Raw genomic sequence first — 16,717 nt, 5'->3', positions numbered from 1 at the left:
TGTAATTTACTGGGGATGTCATCGTAGCTACCAGTTTATCTTTGATTGAAAATCCTGTTATTTTACAGGTCAACCATATAAATGAAATAAAACATTCACATGTAATTAAAACATATGTTATATAAAACAGTAATCATGTTTTTTATAATTTCAATAAAAATAAAAAATACACATATTTGAAGCTACCTGTGATACTCCCTCATATACATTTGTAGTCAAAAGTTTACATACCCGAATGAAAATGTATAATTTCTTGAAAACAAATAATTATAGGAAAAATCTTTTATGGCAAATGTTTTGCTTTTGTGGATGTGGAAAAAAAGTTACAAGAAATAGATTTCTATAATTATTTCAGTGATTTTTTTCATATCCTTTGATTCTATGATAGTGTTGTTTATAGTGTGTTAGAAATTTCAATATGCTAATGCAGAACCTAATTCTAGAAAAGTCTAGAAAATGCTGGATTGTAGGTTAACATTCTTAGAGAGTATAAAAGGGTTAGGCATAGGACGATTGCTGTCATTACCAATAAGTCAGTATGGGAAAAAGTAAAGAGCTACCTGAAGACCTGGGGCAGAAAATTATTTATTGTCATAAAGCTGGAGAAGGATACAAGAAGATTTCCAAGCATTTGTGTATCCCAATTTCAACTATTTTTTCTATTATCAAGAAGTAGAAGACTCTGGGTATTGTCACAACGCTCCCTCGGTCTGGAAGAGAGAAGGCATCTTTCAGTTCACAGAGTTTAGTATGTCTGTATGTTCAACATAAAGCTAAATTAGAATGTACTTTTTAGCACTTGTTATATACATTTGTGGTCTTGTGGGATGACATAGAGAAATCCACAACCCTATCACCACAGTGTAGTAGTCCTATTTAGTGACTGTAGGGAGACTACACCAGCTGCCCAGTCTTTGTTAGCACCCCCTTTTGTTTTAGGGGGTGCTAAAGTGAATTTTTTCATTACAAAAAAATCCCCAACAGAAGAGGGTTTTTGAGACATTTCTGTCAAAAATTTTACTTAGTATTATGCTATATTTTGACGCTTGGCTGTGGAGATGGAGAATGAAGAAAAGAAAGTTCTGCCTCTGGATAACGTAGAGGGGGTGTTACACCGGTGCTCTTTTATCAAAATTATTAGTGTTAGCGTATGTTTTATGTGTTATACTTATTCTACCATAACACTTCTCTTATAACATCTTGTACACTAGGCATTCAGTACATATTTTACTGAAGCAATGCAGCTGCTATACGTACCCCCCCCCCCCCCCCCCCCTCCCCCCCTGCTTTAATGGTCTGCTCCAATGCAGGGTGGGAGTGCCAAAAGAGCTGCTGCGATCAACGATTTGATCCGTGTTTTTTTTTTAATACAACAACTTTTGTTTAAGTAATGGCCATTATACAAATCAAAAGTTCGGATTTTCCATGTGAGTGACATTTAGTGTGTGATTTAGTATTCAAAGATTGTCAAACAGTTTCCGTTTAACAAGAGAAAAAGAAAATCTGACACAGAGTGACTGCTGCCTGACAAACCTTCAAAGGTTTAGAACTACCTTCAGAATTCCTGGCAAGCAAACGAACCACTGAACACAGCCCTATGGTCATGTAATCTGTAACTACAGTACCTTGTACCTTTTTAATAACATTGCCATGACAATAGCTTGAACATACTTGACAAATCTAACAGATTCAGACAATTTTAAATGTAATATGAACGGTGTATTTAGTGTCTGAAGCAGCATATTGAGACACCTCTGAAGAAATGAAAGCAGATGGCCCAGTTAACTATTAAAAGAGAGTAAGGGCAGATGAGAGTAAAGGGTTCAATTCCCAGGTAGAGAGCAGACTTACAAGCTTTGCAGCTAAGCCTTCTGTCAGCATTATAAATAATGCATTAGAAGATGTTAAAGCAACATACAGTATCGATCGTGTTCTTTAACACAGGAAATGGACAATGGAGGATTTCACATCTTAGAACTGCAAGTGAAGAGAAGAGACATCATCTGCGGTAGTTGGCCTTAACCCTCTATGGTACATATCATAAAAAATACAACAGATTTTTTTTTACAACATAAATGTTTATTGATTTAGGTCTCAGAAACATGAATCTGGCAATATATAATTTGATATGTTTTTTTTTTTTATTATCAAAATGTGAACATGTATTTTTAAACATACAATGTATGTTTACAACATGTGTTTCTGGATATGCTTCCACTAAGTGCTCAGCAAGGGCACAGACCTGTTAACTTGCCACTTCACACGTATTAAATCATCATCTACAGCTGATTTTTTTTTGGTCTTGCTGTAAGACCTGTGGATGTGAAAGGTTGTTCATTGTCATTTTGTAGAGACTGAGCACATGCTATGTTTGCTAGGTCACGTGTGCCTGTGAGGAAAGGCTGATGTCTTCATTCTTACTGGCATCACATATATTAGAATCTGTAATTCAATAAATAAACTGGACGTTACTTTTAAGGCTGGAGAAAATACACATATGATAATAAGTACTACTACCATATTATTAGTATTAGTAGAAGTAGTAGTAATGCATCACTAATACAAAATAATAATAATAATAATAATAATAATAATAATAATAATACGTAACTGCTACAAATAATAAAGTATTACCAATACCAATAACAGTAATGCTAATAATAATAAATTGTTAGAAGAAACTGACAATTCACTATCTCTATGCACCTATGTTTCATCATCAGAGCTGTTTTCCTCACTTTCCTGATCACTACTAGCTGGAGGAGTACAGGCAGCTTGTTGTTTACGTCCATAAAACATAGAGGGCTTTATATCAGCCATCCTATGTGCTACCTACAAAGAGGAGATGGATTACTAATTTATATTAGATATTGTAAGCCTTACAAGACAAATGTATACAGTGTATGTTTAGAAATACATCGGTATATTTAGGCATTTCTACTCAAATTTAGCAGCTATGCAAAATATAATAAATACAATCAATATCTTAAGCACCTAAATATTAAACAAAACATGCACAACATCATAGCTGTAGGATTTTTTTTTTTTTTTTTTTAAAGCTTACTATTCAGTTTTCCGTGGGCACCACTCCACAACAGGAAGTCAAGATGTTTTGTTGTTTCAAGTATAGCCTGAGGTTCACAGCGCCATCTGCTGGTTTGGTCTAACCTTTCATGTGTTTTTTACAACATGCATTGTCCTCTTATATCTTACTTACTATTTAAGCCTTTCAAAAAAAGTTTTAGTGTGTATGTTTAAACATGCACCGTACCATAGAGGGTTAAAATTGTCACAAAATATTAAATAAAATTAAATAAAACTTAATATTCATTAATGTATTTTTTAATTTGTACATTTGTTTCAGCAATAACTTATTTACTTAATTTGTATAACTTTTATTTCCTTTTCAGCGTGCTGTTTCGAACATTACCATATTTCTGTCATATAAGGTGATGCTGAAGTCACTGGAGAAATGGGAGAGAATTTTTCTTTTTTTTTTTTACCATAATGGATTAACACATTTTGTGATTCAGAAGTTACTGCACACGTTGAACAAGATCTTTAGTTCTGTGTTTATCCATTTATAAATGTGTTGCTCACCTTTTGTCCAGTGATTTCTGTATATGAGCAGTAACAAAAAATTTCCTGTCAGTGCAAGTATAAACAGTGTGTCACACCTTTGAAATTGACCGACTTTCATTTCATGAAGTTGCAATTGTCGGTGTGTGAATTTAGTTTATCGTGTTTTTTTTTGACAGAGCCAAGGTTCATTTGAGTCTTAAGACTAACCAACTAGAAGTTGAAAGGTTTGTATATTGCAATATTCATTGTTGTGATTGCTCTTGTTCTGTTTTGGCAGTGTGTGCAGTGAGGCCATCAGTTATTTCCTGACGCTGACATCTGAAAGCCACAGGGAGGCTTGGACAAGCCTGCTCCTTCTGTTTCTCACAAAAGTTTTAAAAATAAGTGATGACAGGGTAAGAAAAGAATGCTAACTGAATAAATGAGTTAAGACGGCTAATTTAATTTAGTTTTGCAGATTTTCCTCATGTTGACTAAAGAGGAAAATAAATTGACAGCAGGAAATAATTGTTACAGATAGTTATCTCAAACCAAAATATAAAACATATGCTAAATGGCTGATGTTACAAGTACACTACAGTATTTGTACCAGCAGATTCCAAAAACACCACAATGTAATGGGTACAATGTTGAATGAAGTTGCAGTAGCTGACATGTTGCATGTGACAGACATAAGTGGTTGAAGTCAAGGTCATCTCTTTTTCATTTTGACAAAATTGAAACCAGAAAACTAACCTTTGCATTTCAAATTAGACATTACAGACATTAGTTAATTTCAAGACTATATTACTCATTATGAATTATTTTCATAAATGGCTTGTGGCATAGATTTGGGAAATATGAAACGGGACATATTTTGTTACTTAAAATGTGAAGACATCTACATGAACTGTGTTTTTATGTCTGTCTGTGTTTCTTTCCTTTGATAGTTCAAGGCTCATGCTTCAAAATACTACCCCCTCCTGTGTGAAATTATGCAGTTCGACCTGATTCCTGAGCTGCGGGCTGTTCTCCGCAAGTTCTACCTACGTATTGGGATTGTCTTTAAAATATCACATTCTTCTGAACAGGAGCAAGGCAAGGGCAAGGAGTAAGGGGAAACACTGAACACTCACTGGAAGCATTAACTCTCAAGGTCTAGTTTGTGTTTATCTAAATTTCTGGGTTGCTCTGAAATGGTTTTGTGTATGGCAAATTCGATCCTGCTAAAGGGTCCTGTAGTATGGCTGCTTTGAACTTTAATACTGGCTTGCAGTCCTCAATTCCCTTGCAACTTTCAGGGTGATTAATGGCACTGAAAGCTCTTCTCTGGTTCATGCTGAGCATGGAGCCTGTCATAAGCAAGGTCAACGGATCAATGCAGTGTGGCTGGGATAATGACCAACCATTGTACAACTGGATAAATATTCTAAAGAATAAAATATTTAAAGAATACTCATTTCTAACCTTCTGAATGTTCAGAACTAGTATTTTGAAGGACATGTGTTTCTCTCTAATCTTACATGCGTCTAAAGGACGAAATGAAGAAATATTTCAGATGATCAATAATAATCAAAAATGAATGGTAATATTAGTTTGAGTGACTTCATTTTTTTTTTTTTTTTTTTTTTTTTTTTTTTCCACAGACAATGGCTAAAATAACCATAAGCAGTTGTTGCATAAAAGTAGTTGTACAGAAATGCAGGTCTGTAAGATACAACCGGTAACACTAGAAAGCTGTTCCTGCAACGATGTTATTTCTATATTTTATGTTCTCTAATTTGCTGCACTTCTAGATTTTATTTACTTATGCACTGGGTATTTTACATTTTGTGAACATTTTAATTTCCCATTATGATTGCTAAGGCAGGTAGCCCAATGGGATTTGGGATAAGTGATCATTTGTAAAAGATGTAAAAGGTATGAGACTAAATTTGAACAATTCCACATAAAATGATATGTAGAGGCTTTTATTTAAATGGAAAAATGAGCCATTGATGGGGATCCTCTTTAAACTAGAAATTTAAATCACTGCAAACTAATTTGAAGTGTGCCTGAATTGTCACAAATCTGTTTCCATATTTGATGTAGGTTTCACTGTAATGTGTACAAAATTTTAATGTTGAATATATGAAAACTGTTTTTTGGCTTGGGGTTGATTTAATGTATTGAAAATATATTATTAATACTGTGAACTGTTTTGGTGGCATAATACGGATATGAATGGGTCTGAAGCATTCCTAGTCACGGCAGACGTAGAAAACTGATGAACGAAATGTATATGGTACAGCAATGTAAAGTTTTCTATGTAAAAAAAAAAATAAAATAATAATCTGTACAACTTTCTGTACAATATTGGTTATCATCTGGCACATTCTAATCAGGTCACAGGTCAATAAAGTTTTTGAACTCTGTTTATCAGTGCAATTCCAGTCAAGTCTACTTTCACATGTATTTATAGATCTTTTAAGTGGACTTTTTTTTTTTTTAACACACACAAAAAAGCAAGTTGCTTACATAGGAAATTTGGCAGTCTTGTTTCCAGTGGGATTTTACAGGATGGGAATGACTCGCTAATTGGTCACCTGGTGATTCCAACTCCTTTGCTGTAACCAGAAGACTACACTGACCCTTCTCCCCATAGTTTTCACAACCAAGGATTGTCAAAACTATGGGGGTGTTGAATGTAGAATAGGTTTTAGTTGATATTTCACACATTACAGTTTAATGAGCAATGGTTTTCGAGCTGCCCCAATCAAGCCATCAGAGCACAATTTCTGGGTTCAGACATTTACATTTAAGGGATAGTATTTTTGTCTGTATTGTAGTTTAATTCAATGAAGACATGGTATAAATGTTAGGTGCATTACTTTTTAATGGTCAGTATAGTTCGAGGGGTTATAATGACCGATTTAGATTATTATCTAGTAATTGTACCTGAAGGAAACCTGTTCAATATGAATCATTTGGTTCAGTTAATCTTATCTTCCAGTAAGGATCTGATAAAGATGGTGATGTTCCACTGTTTCTAAGATTTTTTTTTTAAAACACTTTAGAGCAGTAAAGAATGAGCACTTTGCCCTTTAAAGTCCCATTTGAGCTTATTAAGATTAAATTATGTTACATCAATTAGTTGCAAATAAAATAATTTGAATTTATTTTTGTACTCTTTTTATCCATTTGCATGAACTGACTGTAGGTCTCTAGAATCCTCTACCCACCCTGCCCCACCCCAGGGAATCTAGAAGGCAGGAAGGTCTTCAAACTAACTTCTTTAATCTGCTGTAGCATCCCTCGCATAAATCTGCCCACTGTTCAGCCCTAGTTACATGTATTAAGAAGTAATTTATGTCTGCAAACTAGGACTCCTAGGTTTACGCAAAAAAACAAAATGCAAGGGGATACCAAAAATCTAAAGTACTATACATGGGATTGCTCAGATGCCTGTGAAAACAATGCAACAGTATCAACTACCTTTTAAAAGTCAGGACAATCCAATTACTTTATACGTAAATGGTGAGGGCACACCTGGTTTCTAACAAACGATTGTGTGAATTGAAAAGATTCGATCAGCATAAATGAAAATGTTAATGGAGGGTTAGGGCAATTTAATGTTGTTTGTTGTACTTGAAGTGAACCAAAACATGGCAACCTGCACTGCACCTGATTTTTTCATGACGAAATCAATCAAAATGAGGTGTATAGATAGATAGATAGATGGATGGATGGGCTTACAGGTAAATAATTCTATCAAGGGTTTCTGTGACATTATAAATTATGAGACTAGGCTGAGTAATTTATAAACTCATAAGAACATAAGAACATAAGAAAGTTTACAAACGAGAGGAGGCCATTCGGCCCATCTTGCTCGTTTGGTTGTTAGTAGCTTATTGATCCCAAAATCTCATCAAGCAGCTTCTTGAAGGATCCCAGGGTGTCAGCTTCAACAACATTAGTGGGGAGTTGATTCCAGACCCTCACAATTCTCTGTGTAAAAAAGTGCCTCCTATTTTCTGTTCTGAATGCCCCTTTGTCTAAACTCCATTTGTGACCCCTGGTCCTTGTTTCTTTTTTCAGGCTGAAAAAGTCCCTTGGGTCGACACTGTCAATACCTTTTAGAATTTTGAATGCTTGAATTAGGTCGCCACGTAGTCGTCTTTGTTCAAGACTGAACAGATACAATTCTTTTAGCCTGTCTGCATATGACATGCCTTTTAAGCCCGGAATAATTCTGGTTGCTCTTCTTTGCACTCTTTCTAGAGCAGCAATATCTTTTTTATAGCGAGGTGACCAGAACTGCACACAATATTCAAGATGAGGTCTTACTAGTGCATTGTACAGTTTTAACATTACTTCCCTTGATTTAAATTCAACACTTTTCACAATGTATCCGAGCATCTTGTTAGCCTTTTTTATAGCTTCCCCACATTGTCTAGATGAAGACATTTCTGAGTCAACAAAAACTCCTAGGTGTTTTTCATAGATTCCTTCTCCAATTTCAATATCTCCCATATGATATTTATAATGTACATTTTTATTTCCTGCGTGCAGTACCTTACACTTTTCTCTATTAAATGTCATTTGCCATGTGTCTGCCCAGTTCTGAATCTTGTCTAGATCATTTTGAATGACCTTTGCTGCTGCAACAGTGTTTGCCACTCCTCCTACTTTTGTGTCGTCTGCAAATTTAACAAGTTTGCTTACTATACCAGAATCTAAATCATTAATGTAGATTAGGAATAGCAGAGGACCTAATACTGATCCCTGTGGTACACCGCTGGTTACCACACTCCATTCTGAGGTTTTTCCTCTAATCAGTACTTTCTGTTTTCTACATGTTAACCACTCCCTACATGTACATGTGTTTCCTTGAATCCCAACTGCATTCAGTTTGAGAATTAATCTTTTGTGCGGGACTTTGTCAAAAGCTTTCTGGAAATCTAAATAAACCATGTCATATGCTTTGCAATTATCCATTATCGATGTTGCATCCTCAAAAAAATCAAGCAAGTTAGTTAGACACGATCTCCCTTTCCTAAAACCATGTTGACTGTCTCCCAGGACCCTGTTACCATATAGGTAATTTTCCATTTTGGATCTTATTATAGTTTCCATAAGTTTGCATATAATAGAAGTCAGGCTTACTGGTCTGTAGTTACCTGGTTCAGTTTTGTTTCCCTTTTTGTGGATCGGTATTACGTTTGCAATTTTCCAGTCTGTCGGTACCACCCCTGTGTCAAGAGACTGCTGCATGATCTTGGTTAGCGGTTTGTAAATTACTTCTTTCATTTCTTTGAGTACTATTGGGAGGATCTCATCCGGCCCAGGGGATTTGTTTATTTTAAGAGCTCCTAGTCCCTTTAACACTTCTGCCTCAGTTATGCTAAAGTTATTTAAAACTGGATTGGAACTGATGACATGTGGGGCATGTTGTCAGAAACCTGAGATGATGGAATTATTTACCTGTAACTCACTGAAGAGGCCCATCTATTATTTTTTATAATACATAGATGCCCTTGTGATGGTTATGTTAAAGAAGACGAGATTCAGCAGTGCAGTTGTTTTTTTTTTTTTAAATGTAGTGTTTCAGTGCTGTACAAATGTTCTATGTCGTTATCCGTTTCTCTGAGAGATGAATATACCAGCTTTGCTTTTTTTTTTTTTTTTTTTTTTTTTTTTTTTTAGAATGGGAGTTCTACGTTTATATCGTAAGTAGGTATAGATTCTATATCTAAGATATATATCAATATTATATAATATAGCATTATATATATATCCATCTATATATATATATATATAAATATATACTATATATATATATATAGTATATAATATATATATATATATATATATATATATATATATACATATATAATATATAGATATATCATATATATAACAGTTATATGTATATATTATTATATATATATATTATATAGATATACTGTGATATATATATATATATAGGTATGTATACATATCCCATGACACTAGTGGTGTGTCAACAGTTGTCAACATACATAACTCCTAAATAACATTTCCATAAATATATGATAACTATTAATCATGCATGTTACAACTTTCAAAATATAATTTTATTTTATATTAAGTTTTCTACAAACAAATTTTATAATTTACAGAACACACACAAGAAATACTTAGCAAAAGACTCTATTAATTGCATTCTGTACATTTTAATACTTAAAGCATCCTCCATGTGTAACCACTGCAAAATCCATTGCTCATATCTCTGGGACCGTTTGTTGGCTTAACTTTAAAACTTTGTAGGCCTGCATTACATATAACCTTTAAGGAATTTGTTAGGTAACCTTCACCACCTCCAATGCTATATTATACTATATGGCCCATTTCTAATTTTAGATTTATATTGAGAACTACTAATCTGATTATAATAAAACCTAGTATTGACAGCACAAGGACCTAATAATATGTTTGTCAAGAGATTGTGCTTCAGAGAAACCACACTCCCCTTAACGTAACTGATGTGGTGCTACAATTATCAGATATTTAATTTGTCATTTTTTCTCCCAAAATTCTACACCGTATTAAATCTATATCTGATCATTTCTTGAGATACGAGGTGTTAAAAGCATGTAAGGCTGGTTTATTAAAGAGCAGCATAAAGAATTTATACCTTTCAAAATGCATTACCTGCACCTGTATGCACTTAGACATACATTGCCAAGAAAGGTCTGTCACGTTTGTATCGTGTTTGTAAGGAGATATGCTGGAAGACAGCAGAAGCATAATGGTATATTAATCAAAACCATAAGTGCTATTTCATGTAATTGAACAGATTAAAAACAGATTTTTTTTTTTGTAGATAGGCTGGTTTGACTTAACAGGTTTTCTCCCATCATCTCCTTGGAAACAAAGGCTGAATTTTTTAATAGAGTGAGGTAGCAAACAAATGTTTTCTTAAAACCAATAAAGTGTATTTTAAATCCTGAAGCATAAAATCATTTCATATAACTGAATTTTGTCATGCACCATAAATTATTCAATAATTCTGATTAAGACCCATCAAAGTACTGAAGGGTACATGCGATGAACACAATCAAACTTACACAGACTGAGAATACATTATATTTTTGCCTACGAAATCTCTTTTTCTCCCCTGGTGGAAAAGTCATGGGTAACTCTGCTCATGAAAAACTCATCCGTGTGATGTTGAAGGGCCCTGCCATTTCAGTGCCAATGAGTTTGCTGATGGAGGTCTCTCTCATTGTGTCTGACCAGCCATAAACAGCTTCAGTGTTTCAGAAGTCCCTGGTCTCAGCCAGGGTTCTGTGGCTACAGTCTCCACAGAGTATGGTCTGTCTTTGTCTTTAGAGGAAAACTGGTTCAGGAGCTCATCGGGATCTTCCAGAGATGTATTTTCTCCTACAGGAAAAAAAAATTAATTATGATTCCTGGAGTCAATATTAAAAAAAGAAGTAAATCGTGCATTTTCAAAACTCCTTAAGTAACCCACTACTGAAGTAAGGCCCAAGTCTTTAATTGGACTGGGTCCTTGTTACTGAAATTTAAAACTGCAAGGCTCTCCAAGAAAAGAAATTGCCTCTCACTAGGATTAGGCTGGCGTGAAATGGACAACAATTCAGTGTCCTGTCATAAGAAACTATTTTACTATATTCTAACATCACTGCCCATTCCAATACACAAATCCATCCAAACACAGAAATATCAAATGCGTTAGAATAGAGAAGGTTTTACTTACCAATATTCCTACGGGGATAGTGCAGATCCTCTAGCCGTTTCATCCTGTGCTCATTCCTGGCCCTGACCTGATCAACATTCAGACTGGTCATGGAGTTCACAGAGTAGCTGTCTGGTTGTGCTTGCGATTCCCTGGGAAATACATCATCCTGTTGCTTGAAACAACAGAGGAAAACTACAAGGTTACAAGCAGAAAAAAAACTAATTAAAAGATTACACGCAAAATACCTTGCAGAAAGGCTTGTATCGTATAGTAAAACAAATGACTTGTAAAGATATAAATAGGCCATGAATGTTTAGTGAAAGGATCCAAGGAAGCATTTACAAATAATAAATTATTAAATACATCTTTAAGTATTATCTTCCACTTACAACATGAACCCTTCCCAAGGGTTTCTTTTTATAGCAACACCTCACACCTCTTCCACTGTATAATTATTGATAATTCAGCTACTCAAAGGTGAAAAGCAAACTAGGATCATTAGTAACACACATACCCTAACCCCCACCCCCACCCCCCCAAAAAAAGGAAAGTGTCCAGAGTTTCTGAAGATACATCCTTCATTATTCCAACCAATCAGCGGTCACCATGGCCTGGATTGAAGACAAAGAATGCGCATACCAAGATTTACCACAATTGGATGATGGTTCTCAAGATATTACTAAAATCCAAGTGTGATATATAAGTAAATATGTAAGGGAATAATGTTAGATATGAATCAACAGTCAAAACACCTACAATTTCAACGTCTATTTTCTTTATCTGTCTCCGCCGATCTCTTGCGGAAAGCTGTCTTGCACTCGGCTCAGTGTCTACCAGCAGTGGGTAGGTGTCTCTGTTGGTTCCTGTGAAAAATAAAGCACTTTTCACTTACAGAATATAATGAAACACTGCAATCGCATATGCAAACATTGTTCGATGAATGTCAATATTTGTAAATACTAGCATTAACAAACGGCGCTGTAGCAACTGAGAGCAGCTTTTTGTTTATCCAGATCACAGCCAAGGCCAGCGCCTAGGTTATGGTTTTCCTAAAGGGAATGGCAGTTGTTCCTGATCTGCTAGAAGCTTTTTACTCCCACTTTTCATTGGGCAGGGCCAGTACATTTGCATTTTACCACGCTTCATCAAAATCAGGCCCATGGAATAATTAAAGGACTGCTTTAATTAAGAAGTTACACAAATTGAACCATTACATTTCAAGTACAGTAGAATCTGAAGCTGGGACTAGACCATGTTCACATAGGTGATTTGATGAATACTGATCTTAATCTGTGCCATGCAAAAATAGCCTCTAGTCTAGGTTTTTTTTTTTTTTTTTTTTTTTTTTAATGTAACTACTCTCCCAACTTACATTTCATAAAAATGATAAGCAAAACATACTAATCAGTTTCTGTATAATGTACACTCACGAATGAAAGCACTCTCCGATTCCAGTAATGACCCTCTCAGTATTTCTTCAGAATGGTCCCTTTGCTAAAAAAGAAATAAATACAAAATACAGTAATAAAAACCATGAGACCCATATCACTATATTCTTGTACTTACAGTAGCAAAAGATACAAGTTCCCATTAACAACGAAGCTACTCACCAGCAGAAGGTTATGTGGGTTTGTATGTGGAATAGAAAAGCCATGATCATCTGTACAAAGCAGAAAACAGGAATCTGTAACTTACTTTCCAAATACTATGGTATCTACTCTTTAATCATGAATGGACACTGGAACTATTATTAAGCCAAAATCATTGCTGTTAAACCATTGCAGGACAAACTTTTTTTTTGTTCTAAATTTGAAAAAAAGTCAGTGCCTACTAAAATCCCTATAATTGTGTGTTGAATGATGGATGACTTTGTAAGATGACCAAGCAATACTGCATAGCCTGTCAGCTTCTAGCACAGCAAAGAAACATGTGTTTTTTAGTGACTTAAATGTAATGATACATTTGCTACAAAAGTACAAAGCTGACATTTATACTGGAAATGCTTTTATACAGTTTAAATACAGGGTGACTCATAAACAACTCGCCAAAAACATAACGAAACATTAAGCCTTGCCATTGGACTGGCACATGGTTATTCAAATTTTTCTAGGGCATGGTCTAGTAAGTAGGGTGCCATGTTTGTATTTTGTCCTGTTTTGTCCTGTTATTTGGCAGTGTTTTGTGAGGCAGCTCCACAGGCCTCTTGCTTTTCCAACAGCCTGGGAACATGTTGTCTAAGAAGGTGCGAAAGACTTTTTTTTCTATGGTGCCTTGTTTGTGAATCGCCCTTTTTATAAAGCAGTGTTTTTATAATCCAGCCTTCTAGTCACCTCCTATTTTTCTCATGCTGTTTATTCTCCTCTGCTGTTCACGGAGCAGTGCCTGCTGCTGGATCTCCAAGCTGTGGTCATCGTTCGGCGGGTCTGGGTAAGCCTGCCTCACCTCCTCGCGGGTTTCACTTTCTGTGAGCACAAGAATCATTCACCACACTTCATAATACAGCATAATATTTTATAATATTAAACATGTTACAAAGTGTAAAATTTCTCTCTCCCTATATATATATATATTCTCACATGGGGACCTGTTTTAATATTGTTAACAAGGAATTATCTAACATAGGAATGAAGAAAAAAAAAAATGTTGAAAGAAACACTCAATACCTGAGATCCTGAAATATTAAAATAAATTAAAATAAGTATTTTTTTAAGTCTTATGATTAATAATACGTAGTACATTATTGCCAGACATTTACAGTTGAATGCCTTTTACTGTAGACCCCACCTACAACAACTAAACTGCCACGCTGCATTTCCACAGACGAGCAGAACAGCAATGTTATCAGTGCAGCCCGACTACAACAACAAAAACAAACTAACAAACAAAATGTGTGATTTACATTTAAAATCCCACATGAAATAAATAGGAGTGACACACAGGTCAGCTGGGCTTGCCTCTGTACTTCAGTTGATTGAAATCCCGAATGTTCTGAGGGTTTATTGGGTCCATTTCTTTGGAGGAGGGTCTCCTAACAGGGGCCTGCATCCGGAGCCTGGCCATGTCGAAAATATCCATCTGGCTTCTGTCTTTTCGCCTGCAAAATGCATACACACTAATAACAAATGATGTTCACACTGTGAAGACCTTTTTATATACTGCAGGGTTAGGACAGATTTTGAAAAAAATAGTGTTACTGTGGCAGGGCAGGGCCCTGTCTGTAAAGATTGCTGTGTGGTGATTTGGTGGTGGTTGGCAGGGATGGGGTTAATTTCCTATCCCTGCCAAGATACATGTGAGAATGTGGCTGGAGCTAATTGAGTAATTGATAATTAGGCTCCAGCCACATGCTATAAAAAAGGGGGAAATTCCTTTGTTTGTTGGAGGTGTTTTGGGGAGTGTTTTTGTGTTGCTAAATTTGTTTTGTGTTACAAAGTTCAGTGAAGGCTCTGCCCAGCCTGAACAGTTTTTGTTTGACCTTTTATTTTTGGCTCTGTGAGCAGTGTTTTGTTTGACTTTTTTATTTATTTTTGTTGATTAACAGCGCAGCAGCGCTTTAACTGCAATTTTACTGTCTCCGAGTCTCTGTCCTCCCAGCTATCCTGTCACAGTTACACATCCCCAGGTGTTGCTACAACTGTTTAAATAATGTACCTGTCATTTTTCTTTTCATTCTTGACATCCTGACAACTGTTTTATACTTATAATTTTAAAGTCTGTTTCAAAGCTCTTTTCAAAATGTCCGCTCTAGTGCGCTGATAGAGTAGGGATTATTGCCCACATTGTCAAACAGGTAACACAGCAGTAAGTGGTACAGAACAATGCAGTGATTTAGAGGACAGAGCTTTGAAACAGACTTTAAAGTTATAAGTGTAAAAAATTGTCAGGATGTTAACAATGAAAAGAGAAACTACAGGTACATTATTTAAACATTTGTAACAACACCTGAGGATGTGTAACACTATATTTTTCAAAACCCACTACTTATTCTTTAATGTAAAAATTCTCCTTTACTTTAAGGAGTACAGACCAGCAAATAAGTCTGATAAATACTATTTCTACTAACACTGCTCAAGGCAATTTGATGCATTGATTCACCAATATGTAATCGAAGCTCTGGAAATTTAAGGACAGGTGATTAATAAATTGATGCATCGATTAACTGTTGCACCCCTAATAATAATATTGAAAGCAACAGGCATTGGTATTCTCCCTTCCTAAAGTATTGGGCGTTTGCACAGCCCAGCTGAACAGATCACACACGTTACGAGTACTTTTTAACTTGAGTCTGGTATACATCATTGTAGCTCACCCTGCAGTAGTTCAGTCGGGCTCTCAGACCATGCAGAGGGACATTATTTTCATAGAGCCACTCACTAACAGAGTACAGGAACAGATATGGTCCACTGGCTTGTGAATGTATTCCCACACTGTATTTAACACAGACAGCTGTCCATGTTGCTTCTTCAAATGCCTTTATAATGTCTATCTGTTATCGGTTATGATCGGCACCTGTGTTCTCTTGGGCAAAACATTTCGTACAGGAGGACACTGAGGTGCCTCTTAGCTGTACAACTTCATGAACAGACCACATCTGATGTCCATTCCACAATAAGTCTGTTAGCTCCACAGAACCACATAGCATCATGCTACAGAAGGTGTTCGCTCACTTTTTTTTTTACCTTGTTCAACACATTCCATTATTATGGCAGCTAAACCAGCTACCTGTCTCAACTATTGCCCAGGGGATGGTTTATTATTTCTTGCTCTTCTCAAATCGATGTGGTTTTATTTAAGGTTTCGCTTTTAACGCTATTTAAATGTGTTGTATCATTAGAATCCAGACAGCCAGTAACAATGGATTTGTTTTAGTAACTTTAAGCACTGTCTTGGTTTTGCCAGTGTCTCAGCAGAGTACTACCTGCCGGTGAGGGGTGTGTCCAGCTCGTCCCGGTCCACATTGCTGAGATGCTGTCCCTCCAGCCGGCGCTGCTCACTGCGGAGCTGTCTCCTCAGAGCTGACAGCTCGCCAATCACGTCCTTCTTGTCCTCTGCGCACAGATGAGTCGCTTGATCACATCTGTCACCTTGTGTTATTACACCCACCCAACAAGCACAATCCCCAGCACCATTTGTCAATATAACCTGACAGATGTATCAGTGATACTGGTAAAGACACTGCTAGATCAACTACACACCTTAGCATAATCTCAATACAGCTGTTTTCACACAAAAACGTTAAGTTATTATCATAACCCTGGTTCCCTGAAATAGAAATGTAACCATTACCGAATGGATATTTACCTCGTAAAGACCAGATTAAGTAATTTAGAGCACAGTTGGAACAAAAGCCAGGAGGGACACTGGCCCTCCAGGACCGGAATTGCCCACCCCTGCTTTAGATAGTGGTGGGATACTGTCAATAGGCGGCCGTAG

At 36.0% G+C, this 16,717-nt stretch overlaps 2 protein-coding genes across 2 annotated transcripts in view; one reads left to right on the top strand and one right to left on the bottom strand.

The window, feature by feature from the left end:
- LOC121314341 (brefeldin A-inhibited guanine nucleotide-exchange protein 1) overlaps positions 1–7,385 on the top strand; it is a 76,297-nt gene extending 68,912 nt beyond the window's left edge. The window contains exons 38-39 of the mRNA XM_041247480.1: positions 3,860–3,977; positions 4,512–7,385. Coding sequence (XP_041103414.1) covers positions 3,860–3,977; positions 4,512–4,676 — 283 coding nt within the window. The 3' untranslated portion in view covers positions 4,677–7,385. The remainder of the gene's footprint in view (positions 1–3,859; positions 3,978–4,511) is intronic.
- Positions 7,386–9,661: 2,276 nt separating this feature from the next.
- Positions 9,662–16,717, bottom strand: part of LOC121313909 (centrosome and spindle pole-associated protein 1) — a 30,879-nt gene continuing 23,823 nt past the window's right edge. The window contains exons 24-31 of the mRNA XM_041246691.1: positions 16,203–16,332; positions 14,239–14,378; positions 13,609–13,746; positions 12,895–12,974; positions 12,715–12,778; positions 12,041–12,147; positions 11,303–11,456; positions 9,662–10,965 (exon numbers count right to left, since the gene is read on the bottom strand). Coding sequence (XP_041102625.1) covers positions 10,805–10,965; positions 11,303–11,456; positions 12,041–12,147; positions 12,715–12,778; positions 12,895–12,974; positions 13,609–13,746; positions 14,239–14,378; positions 16,203–16,332 — 974 coding nt within the window. The 3' untranslated portion in view covers positions 9,662–10,804. The remainder of the gene's footprint in view (positions 10,966–11,302; positions 11,457–12,040; positions 12,148–12,714; positions 12,779–12,894; positions 12,975–13,608; positions 13,747–14,238; positions 14,379–16,202; positions 16,333–16,717) is intronic.

Source organism: Polyodon spathula, chromosome 4, assembly GCF_017654505.1.
Source record: "Polyodon spathula isolate WHYD16114869_AA chromosome 4, ASM1765450v1, whole genome shotgun sequence".
NCBI classification, from domain to species: Eukaryota; Metazoa; Chordata; class Actinopteri; order Acipenseriformes; family Polyodontidae; genus Polyodon; species Polyodon spathula.
Note: the sequence above shows the minus strand (reverse complement) of the source record. Positions and strands in the feature narration are given on the sequence as shown.